Source organism: Myotis nattereri (assembly GCF_964212035.1).
Source record: "Myotis nattereri genome assembly, chromosome: 1".
Classification (NCBI taxonomy): domain Eukaryota; kingdom Metazoa; phylum Chordata; class Mammalia; order Chiroptera; family Vespertilionidae; genus Myotis; species Myotis nattereri.
Genome location: NC_138075.1, coordinates 54,774,030 through 54,785,447, shown reverse-complemented (window position 1 = coordinate 54,785,447; position 11,418 = coordinate 54,774,030). Strand labels below are relative to the sequence as shown.

The 11,418-nt window shown below is 39.3% G+C and overlaps 1 protein-coding gene across 1 annotated transcript in view; it reads right to left on the bottom strand.

Annotated features, from left to right (window-relative positions):
* Nucleotides 1-2,341: 2,341 nt before the first annotated feature.
* Nucleotides 2,342-11,418, bottom strand: part of RFX7 (regulatory factor X7) — a gene marked incomplete at its 5' end in the record, with an annotated part of 127,892 nt that continues 118,815 nt past the window's right edge. Inside the window, one exon of the mRNA XM_081093154.1 lies at nt 2,342-10,901. Coding sequence (XP_080949280.1) covers nt 7,626-10,901 — 3,276 coding nt within the window. The 3' untranslated portion in view covers nt 2,342-7,625. The remainder of the gene's footprint in view (nt 10,902-11,418) is intronic.

Here is an 11,418-nt window from a genome sequence, read left to right as displayed (position 1 = left end):
GCTAATCTAACATACCTCATAACTGTTTAAAACCTCTGGAGGCTAGGCTGGTTAGAATATAAATTTGTGGGCGGAGTTTGTGTGTAGCACTTGGTGGTGTCTCCGAGGCTCAGCTTCCTGTCAGTGGTAAGTACAGACTGAACAGCATTTAGCAACCGCTGCCTGTCCGGAGCACAGTCACCACGCTCAGGGCCAGGAGTTTGCACTCAATAGTTCAGAGCCTGCCAGGTAGACTACAAACTGTGACAAAAGGTGTGGAGTCTCCATTTGTACAGATTGGATTCATCATAAATTTACCAAGTCAAGAATCCCAGATGAAGCGTTTCAGCCTTCACCTGCAGATCACGAAAATATGGGATCCACAGCACTCTCATATCCTGGAAGCAGAATGAAAAATACAAAGACAACCATTTTGGGGGGAAAAATGGGATAAAGATGCTTGGATTAGAAAAAGTTCATACTCCTCAAGTTCATAAGAGCATCCTTCAGTGAATGCAGAAACTAAAAGTGGTTAAACATCTGATAAGAATCAAACCCTTGAGCTTGCTGCAAGGACTTCCGACAGAGGAGGCCATGGCTCACCCCTGCCTCCAGAGCACTGGGGAGTCAGTAGTGAGGTGGTGTCCAAGGCCCGTGGACCAGGAGGCAATTCAGTCCGAATGCCAGAGCTGTTTCAGATTAAAAAGTGTGCATCTTTTTTATTTAAAGATGGTGAGGAATGTTCTCATTAAAATATTTTAAATGATAAAAAAGTAATTTGAATTTGCATTGAGCAATTATGACTTAAACCAGAAATTAGTTTCTCTCATGTAAAACACACCCAGAGGCAAACGGTTGGGACTAGTAGGGCAGCTTCCCTCAGTCATCAGGGCCTCAGGCTCATTCTATATAGTCACTCCATCATCCTCAGCACGTGGCTTTGCCTCAAAGTCCAAGATAGCCTATCAGAGTTCTAAGGCATCACGCGTGCATCCCAGCCCAGCCTACAGGGAGGAAGGAAGCAAAAAACTTGTACACAAACCTTTTGATGACCTCTGTTGGCTACTTGGTAAGTGGCTCCACGTAACTACAGGGAAGCTGGAGAAGGTAGTCTATCTTGCAGGTGGCTAGGAGAAAGCTACTAGTGGCCAACAGCAGGCTCTGCTACAGCGACCTCATTGCATCTTCCTCATTATCTTGCAAAATTTCAAAATGGTAGGTGTCTTCTCTAGCACCTGGCACATTATTTGTCCAACAAACAACCAATTTTTTATTTCCTGGTGAAAATTCAAAAGCGGTTTAAAAATATAAATTCACTTCTATGTGGAATCCAATGAACAAAATAAACTAACAAAATAGAAACAGACTTATAGCTGTCAGAGTGGAAAGGGTAGAGGGCTGTGTGGAAAAGGTGAAGGGATTAAGCAAAGAAAAACAAACACAAAAACACACCCATAGACAACAATGGTCATTATCAGAGGAAAATGGGTGCGGGGGAGGTAGGAGAGGTGAAATGGGGGTGGGGGAGGCAGGAGAGGGGAAATGGGGCAGGTGATGGAAAGAGACATGACTTGGGGAGATGAACACACACAAAATGGATGATGTATTATAGAATTGTACATTTTAAACCTATATAATTTTATTAACCTATATGTGTACTTAATCATATTCAATAAAATGTGATTAAGTATACATGTAAGAAATGTGCTTAATAAGCTATAAAACAAAATATTGTATTTAAATCTTATTTCTCCCTTGACTTCCAATGTTATGTCATGTACTTCCATGGGAGGTGGGGGGAGGGAGAACTTGAATAATTTAGAGAAAAATTATAAAATATAGGTCAAATCCCAAAGCAACAAAAATTAAAAGAAAGCATAAGAGATATAGGAATTAGAGGTTAAAGAGAAATAAAATCCCCATACAATCAAACTTGATCATAAGTTTTAAACCAGAATGGAAATTTCAAAGCCACCGAAATCAAATTTGTAGCCTGAACAAGTATCTTCAGTCTTGCATGATGGTTAAACACTAGGGTTTGGGAGCGAATTTATCCCAGCTCTTCCCGTTATTAGCTTTTACCCCTACCAGTTAATCTCTGAGCTAAAATTTTTTCATCTGAAAACTAATATTCTTTCAGAATTGATACAATGAGGAAATGAGAATATGAGCCAAGCATTTAATAGTGTCTAGTGCAAGGAAATATTACATATATAGTAATACCATTCTCATGATACATTTTCCCTTCTCTCCAAAATTAAGTACTATATATAAAACCGATTTTGGAAACTTGTAGGGTTTTTAGTCCCCCTCAACCCCCTACTTTCTACCCTTATAAGCCGATTATAGTTCCACAGCTGGTCATATACATTTCAAAAATTTCCCATTATATACTATGGATAAGCCCATCCACAAATTTGTTAATTCAAATTATTAAAAACACACTTATAGCAATGTACACCAAAATAAACCTCTACTTTATAGATGTAACAAAATCAAAATTTTGGTTGTCTATTATGGTGACAGGTGCTGAGGCAATTAGGGTTTATTTTTCAACTCAGAGAGGGAATGCAGAATACCAGTTCACACTTCACACCAGCAAACAGTCTACTTCTAAATGTAGTCCTTCCTAAGAACTTTCTTTTGTCCTGTTCTTGGTTCCTCGGTGTAAATTCTCACCTTTTTTTTTTTTTTTTTTACTACATAGCATATTACATATACTTCTACTTGGCACTTTTCTTAAAAAATTTATTTTTATTGATTTCAGAGAGGGAGAGGGAGAGAGAAACATCAATGAAAGAGATTCATTGGTTGGCTGCCTTTTGCACGGCCTCCGCTAGGGATCGAGCCCCCACAACCTGGGCATGTGCCCTGACCGGGAATTGAACCATGATCTCCTGGTTCATAGGTTGATGCTCAACCACTGGGACATGCTGGCCGGGCGGCACTTCTTTTAAGAATATGTAATTAGTTATTTACAAACTGAGCATCACTCAAAGGTAGGCACAAGATTTTAAGTCCCTAGTATCTTCCCTACGTTATGGAACTCATTTTATTTTTATTGTATTGGGGTGACACTGGTTAATAAAATTATACAGGGTTCAGGTGCACAATTCTGTAACACATCATCTTACACTGTATTGTGTTCACCCCCCCCCAGCCAGGTCTCCTATCACCCATTTATCCCCCATCACACACCCCACCTCATAATCATCACACTGTTGTCCATTGGAACGCAAGGAAATGAGCCCTCCACAATACAGAATCAAGAATCTAAGCTAATTGGCTTTAGGGTGGGCTATTGACCTTGTTTTGTTAAATAAGACTAAATGGGGGTTGGAGGGTGGGATAGGAGATTCTAGGATTTTTTCCTTTCTGATAAAAGCTTGAGAGCTGCCCGTTAACACCTTGTTTGGAATGTATAAAAAGTAGTATTTGGAGCTGTGGTAGCCATCCTGACCACGAGGCAACAGACGCAGAAAAACAAAGTTGAAGATGATAGAACAGAAATACAGCATTTGGTTCTTCCAAAAAAAAATTTTTAAAAATATATTTTATTGATTTTTTTACAGAGAGGAAGGGAGAGGGATAGAGAGTTAGAAACATCGATGAGAAACATCGATCAGCTGCCTCCTGTATACCCCCCACTGGGGATGTGCCTGCAACCAAGGTACATGCCCTTGACTGGAATCGAACCGGGGACCCTTGAGTCCGCAGGCCGACGCTCTATCCACTGAGCCAAACCAGTCAGGGCTCTTCCAAAATTCTTAAGCTAAAAATAACTGTCCTTATGGTTTTAGCCAGTGTTAGGTTTTCTTACTAGCAACCAAAAGCACCTCAAGTGATCTACAACCCCCCACCCCTGATTTTCATACTTATAACCATTGGTTCTTATCTGTTCTTGAGTAAACTTTTCTTTTCCATTATGTCACTGATAATTCTAAAATATTTATTTTAAATTAACATCTAAGTAGTTTATTATTTTTAACTTGAGAGATTGCTGATTGTCATTCTTAGGATTGGTTTCATTTTCTTCAAGTACTTCAGAATTTTGGTTTGAGGCTCATCTGTGCGGGAGTCTTCCTGCTTTTCACCTCCTCCTTCTGAATCCCTCTTCTCTCCTTTCCCTTATAACTGCTTCCACCACCCGTCCACTCAGGGCCCCAGTCCTGTGGTGGCAGAAGGGCTATCACAGACCTACAGACAAGCAGGCTGTTTGGCTGAGGCCCTGGCTACAATATGTCACAGTCCCTGTAACAAGTTATGTTGCTTCATCCGTCTCAAGAGGAGACTCCATCCTGACCCTGGTTTCATTACTCTGTAGGAGTTGAAATTTCTGGCTACTCTTTCCTGTTTCTAGACCTACAACTCAGGTTGTGATTTGCAAATTCAGTACTTACCACTTTGTATTTCTGGTTTGCCTAAATTACTTTTGAATACAGCTGTGCTTTAAAAATCGTCTCCATTTCCCCCCATTATTTTTCTTTTCAAAGCTCCATAGGAAAACACTTTAAAGCAAACATTATATGGATGAGCAAAAGAAAATATTTTGTTTTTGGACACCATAAAACTATATGCCATGTGCCATTCCTTGGTAATAAATCCTAAGTGAACAGCAGCGTTCTGGTGAGTGAGTGTGGTGTATCCGCTGGGTGAATAGCAGAGAGATCAGCAGCAGTGTTGTGCCTCATACTGATTTTTATTCATTTCCCTTAATTTCATGAGCTCGAAGGAAGAACGGCATCAGGTCTGTTTATAAAACGGCATGCTGCCTATATAAAATAGATCCGTAAATCACCTTAGGATCCAGTCAGTTTAATATAAAATGTTTTTTAATTGATTTTGAAAACATTTAAAAAACAATTTTTGAGCACTTTCAATAAAAAAAGAGAACTGAAATGCTACTGCAATATTCAACTACTGTAGTTTTAGCAGGTACAACAGACAACAAAACTTTGGGGAAATCTGACTTTGCACTAAATGAAACATGAAACAGGGCTTGTTTTTGTCATTTATGATGTAGTTAAGCACATTATAGTACAAGACTCTTATATGAACCTCAGATGCACTGCACAAAACACTTTCCTTCTTTTCAGTTCAAAAGTCAGTGCTTATTGCAATTATATGCAAATTATTTACTTCATGAAGTCTTATCATGATAAACAGTATGCAAAATGTTTTAAACATCAAAACAATGAAAATAACCTGAAAAAAAGAACATATTCAACAATAACTAAGCAGAATTAGTAAACATAAAAAAGTAAATAACTTGTGAATAACTATGCTTGTCTGGTTAACACTGAACCAGTTTCAATACAGCCAAGAAAAAAAAAAGTGGTTACAGGAATACCTAGTACTGTACAAGATAAGTCAATAACACTCATGCACATTTGTGATCATGTATTAACATGGTGAAGCAAACTAAACTTAATTCTTCCTGCTGTAATATTCTCATGTAAGAGAATAAGAAATAGAAATATCTCATTGAGATCAATGCACATTGCTACATAAGACAATTTTATCTGTCACTTTGATGACATTTTGTCTTTTCATAATGAAACACATTTAAAAAGTTTAATCTGTGGACTGTATTGGTTGCATTTATCCTAAGAGATGTGCCTACCACAGGTTCAACAAATTTAGTGCAATATATGAACCCCAGAAAGTTTGCTGGACGAATTCAACCAAATTTAAAGTGTTTGCTGCAATACTGTACAGGGGTTAAAAATCCTCCAGTTTTTATTTTTTTTTTATCAAAAAATTTTCCATTATTTTTATATTAGTAGGAAGCTAATAATGTAAACATGGGATTAGAATGGCCTCAAAGTCTCCTTTTCAGAGTATCTCATAGAGAAAGGCTCCCATCATTTGTTACAAGAAATCACACAGTTTCCTTTGGGTATTGCATACTTTGGTGTGCAGTAGTGCTGTGTCTCAATGTACAGTGAAGAAATAACTAGCATCAAGAAAAAAAAAATCTAACAGATCATTAAATCAAGGTAACAGCAAACATACACAAATGCCAATAACTAGGACATAACGATATATAAACCTGTGAGCCAACCCTAGCACCATTTATTTATCAAAATATATTAATACCCTACCTTGCAAATTTAGTGAACAATGAAACCTCATTAAATTAAACCCTTCATTACAATTGTTAAACAGTCACTGATTGTAGTCTTCTGATTGGCTAACTAATTGAGGTAAAGGAAAACTTAGCTGGGTTCAAGGTAGCATAGCAATGGTTTAATGTTAGTTTAGAAACCTAATGGCAATGTCTAAATCTTTCTCAAAGTAATCTTGAAAACAGTTAAATGGAACTGTCAACTAGTGAGCAGATTGGTGTCAACATGAAATTCATAAACAATTATTCGAAAAACAAAATGGGAGCCATGGAGAGAAACATTTTAAAACAAATCCTGAGTGCTTATTTTGCAATTGTGGTTATCACAATAAATAAATTAAGCAAGTAATAAAATGCTCCTCTTCTTCAAGTAATATTGATATCCCCCTTTGTTTTATCACAAATATAAAGGTTTGTGGCTTCAGACCTAAGGTGGTGAAACGTTTTTGTTCAGGTTTTTATGTTACCTCCCTCCTGCTTGTTCTCAAAGAGGTCTCATGATCAAACTGTATTACCACATTCAGGAGGAGTGATGGAGTCAGTTACTACGTTGAGGACTTAAGAATATTATAATTAAAAGTTCAAAATAAATCTTAAATAGAATTTTAATATGTGCATGCAGCCATTGTAACGAAACTAAGAAAATGCTTTATTGCCCTTCTCAATTCCCCTGCCTCAGTTACCAAATAAACAAAATAATTTTTTAAAACGCTTGTATTTATTCTATTAAATTACAATGCTTGGAGTTATCTGTTTTGTGTGTCTGTATGTGTATGTATGTTGGCTCCGTATTAAAATCAACTTTTAAAAATAAGATTAATGCAAGGTCACAAACATAAATGGCTACTAGTTTTTCCTTTGAAAAATTATAGTGCAGCTTTTGCTTTCCTTAAATTAATATTGAATTTTTCGTTATATTTTTCCTATTGAAGCCCTTCATTGCAGGTGCAAATGGTACTGAAGCCCCAGAAAGTCCTATAGAGATTTCTCATTCTACAGTAGCTCTATGCTTCAAGCCTAAATACTTAAAATAACCTGAATATTATCCCTGTTTCGAGGAAGAACTTCTTGCCTACAATTCACCTTACCTATGATTTCATATCTAAAAGATAATGCCAACAACAACAAAAAGCTTATGTCTAAAATCAATGGTTTCCTCTAAATTCTGTGCAGATCAACCGATGAATTAAAATGAACTTATACAAAATAAAGCTCTAGACTGCTCTTGTAAAAGCTGGTTAGTCAAATGTTTACTAGCAAACAATGTGATTAAAATGGGGAACATTATAAAATTTAAGACCTAATACTTGTTCTTCTACAGCCTACTGTCTTTTCAGAAACTTTTTAAGAACTGAGGCGAGTCTAACCATTTCCTATTGAAGAAGAAACCACTTCTGCAGCAAACTTTGAAAATGTCACAATTAATAGTAAGTGTTTCTGCTGCGGGAGGCACTTCCATTAAGACAAATACAATACATATGTCTTTAGATACAGTGTGCTACATATTATAAAACACAATTTAACCCAACATTTCAACAGTAGGATGGTCCTTGCTGTCTATCCATTCAAAACCTGACGAAGTCATAGAGCTCATGGATTCACTGCAGATTTGTTGAAATAATGGGTCATTCTTTAATTCTTCCAGTGTAGCTTCATCATCTTGTCCCTGCTGACGACCTGGATCGAACAGTAGATTTGGGTCCAACGTGTTCAAATCATTGATGCTGCCTGAGAGCTCAGAAGACAACCTGATATCACTAGAGAAATCAGATGTAGTGCTCGTGAGATCAGAGGCCACCTGACCTACCAGCTGCTGGTTGGTTTGCAAGCCGTCGCCACTCAACAGGTCTTTAACAGTGCTGTTGAAATCTAACTGTTGCTCTCCGATTTCTGATTGTGCTTGATTATCTCCAGGAGAAAAACTGATCTGATCGGTGCTATTACTTTTGGTGAGGTAAGATGGTGTTTGGAATTCATAGACAGAAGTGCTGGAATCGATCATATTCTGAGGATTGGCACTAGGAAAAACAGTGGAAGTTTCCAAAATCTGAGTGAGATTCATCCGAGCTGTGTAATTGGAGGGCAGGTTGTTCATGCCCAAACCTCTCATTGCATCATCATTTTCAGAATCCAGTTTACTCAACAGAACACTGGTTATTTTTTTACTGTTTGTTTGCTTCTGAAGAGCGTTCGGGAAGGCTGTCTGCATCATGACTGTCAATGGAACTGACTGACTTCTTTGAGCTATGTTGTTGGCACATGCGTCTGTGTGAACATTTGTGAAAACATGAACTTCTGGGGTGACGGGACTTCCAAAGGGGGTCACATTAGAGCGGGGGATATTAGATACTGGATAGAGGGTGCTTCCACTAAGATTACGTTGGCGATGAACAGCAGGGCTCACACTCCGGCATCTGAAGTTGCTGCTGGCAGATGAATTAGTTCCTTTATTATCGAGAGGGGCAGGGACTGCGAAACCCTCCTGTTTGTTGGTGTTATTTGCAGTGGCACCTTGATGCTGCACAGGAGAGACAGGAGTCAAACGACCAAAATGAGTGTCATGATGTCTGGATTGGGACTGATAAGACTGCCCAGGCACAGCAAAAGCATGAGGTTTCCTGAAACGGTCTTCCACTAGCTCCTGATAGCTTGGGAGGATGCCGTGGCCAGAAACTGATGAATTACCAACCCCACTATACCCATTATTCATCCATTCAAGCTTGGTTTTGTCAGGGTGTGTGGCCATGGGTCTTTGCATCGGTTTCACAGGACTACTTGAGACAATGCTGGCATCATGATATGCCATACTGGAGCTTATAGGGGTAAATGCAAATGGATTCCTGCATTCAACAGGGCTGGGAGGGACACTACTGCTGCAGTTAGAATGTGGAGTGCCGATGGGTGTATGTCGGCTACTTCCTAAAGCACTATCCACAGGTGTGGTCTGGGCTAGCCTGGAACAAGGGCTCTCCCGTGACAGACTCTGAGATCCAGCAATCATTTCAGAGGTTGGGGTTGGGGTTGGGGTAGGGGTTGGAGTAGGAGTGGGGGTGGGGGTGGGGGTGTGGATCGGAGTGCCATTGCTATGGATTGGATGGTAGAAGTGGGTGCTGGAGGCGTGAGATGACATTGGAGCTCCTGGAGTTACCGACTGATTCTGAAGGGTCATTCCCAAACAGTTACCGTAAGAATGAGAATTGTTCATTGACATTTGCTGCTCCATAAGCACCAGCTCCTCCACAATGCTATCTTGTGTAAGTTCATCATCAAAAGGAAAGTAGCTTTCATTTGTTTGGGAAACAGAAGGCTCAAACTCTTTCAGTTCAGACTGTAGCGGTAACTGATCTGAAGACTGTGCTTGTATTTGATTCAGAGAAGATTCTTGTAGCTGGCTATGTAGCTGCGGGGTGTATGTGTCCTGCGGCATTCCTTCTAGTTCCCAGACAGATTTCTCTAAGTCATTGATATCAGAGTGCTCAGGAATTGTCATAACACTGATATCCTGCTGTTGTTCACAGGCAGCAGACACAAACCCAGAATCCTTAGTGATCTGTTGCCATTCGTTTGGATTAAAGCTGCCATCTGTTTTTGAATCACTGTCCAAGAGAAAGATACTCTCTTCAAGTTTTACTTTTATATCTGGAGATGATGATGGTGTTTGCTGTTCCAAAGCTGAATCACCAGTGATAAGGGCAGAAGAATTCAAGGATGGGTTTGCCATCATGTGTGAGTTGACATTTATTGATACCATGCTAGGAATTGGAGCACCTGCTGCTGAGCTTTCTGCTTTCCCTGAATGTGGAACCTTTTGGTCCTTCTTAACACTGCCTGGTTTCTGACCTTCTATGATAACTGCAGAAAGCTGTTCCACAATTGGTTTCTTTACAGGAGGCACCTGGGATTCTTGCAATGTAGAAGACAGTCGCTTTCTTGGACTTTTAGTGCATAATTTAGGGTCTTTATTTATTGAGTCACCATTAGATGGTGAGCTGGTGCTGGTGAATGTTAAGTTCTGAGTGGCAACGGAGAGAGTGATAGTGCTTTGATTATTGCCTGTCGAAGTGCCTGGTGGAATTTCATTACAGCGACTCTTACATTTGGTCCTCTGGTCACAGACCTTAGTTGCTTTTATTTCGGTGACACCTTCAGGTGAAGGTTTTTGCACTACTCCATCTGAATTACTTTTCTGTCCCGAAAGGGCGCTAGGCGTTGTTTTAGGAGCTTTAGTACCATCAGCATTCTCTTGGCACTGTACAGGATGCTCATCTGATGATATTTCCGGTTCCATTTTGACTTCCACAGCAGACGTTCCCCCGGCACCGCTGGTCTTGGATCCAGGAGACTGAAGTGAAACAACAGAACCATTCTTGATCTGTGGAAAGGTCTTTGATTCTTCTGTTGTTCCTGTAGCACTGTTTACTGAGGCAGAATGTTTAAGAGGGGCACTACTACTACTGGGTGTGAGGGATATTGCTGTCATTTTCACCACATTTAGAGAACTCATGTGTGAAGTGGGTACAACAGCAGTTTTGATGGGACTGCTAGTAAAGAGAACAGTAGTTGGCGAGCGAATGGTGAGTGCACTGGTGTTGGCTGGTTTAGGTAAGATCTGAGGGTAGCGGTTCCGGGCAGAACGATCCCCGCCAGGACTGGCTGGGACATTCTGAGGAGTCTTTGGTGCCTGTTTCACAGACTGCATGTGCTGAGTGACCACTTGTACATTGAGAGGAAGAACTTTGCCATCAGAAGAACTCATTGGACTTGGTGATGTTACCAACTGCCTGGTCCTTTGGACCTATTAAAAAGTGAAAAACAAAAAAATCAGATTTAACAAGTCTAGGATATGAACAATAAATCACATATTTATACAGTATTAAAGTATTATGTATGTTATGCTAAAAAGAAAAAAAGACAGTTCCTACATTAGATGAGAGTTCTTCTAGATATTCTAATGAATGTAACATAAGCACAATATAGTTACAACATACAATATATAAGAACATTAAGATAATGAATATTTGCTAAAACAATGATTTTTAAGGAGATTATAGGAAGAGATAAAATCTTGAAGAAACACATGACTATAAAGGTTATCTACTGGAGTCTGTGCCCAGAAGATGACTCACTCACAGGAGACAGACTTATAAATGGTCTGTCTTGGACATTAGTAACTAAACCACTGTGGGCAGGTTTCAGATAAAACTAATGTCTCTTCAAGTTTGCTCTACAGAGAATAGTGCAAGAATTTGGTTACTAGGTAGTTCATGCATTAATGACAACAATGATAACAACAACAACAAAAAGAAATATCT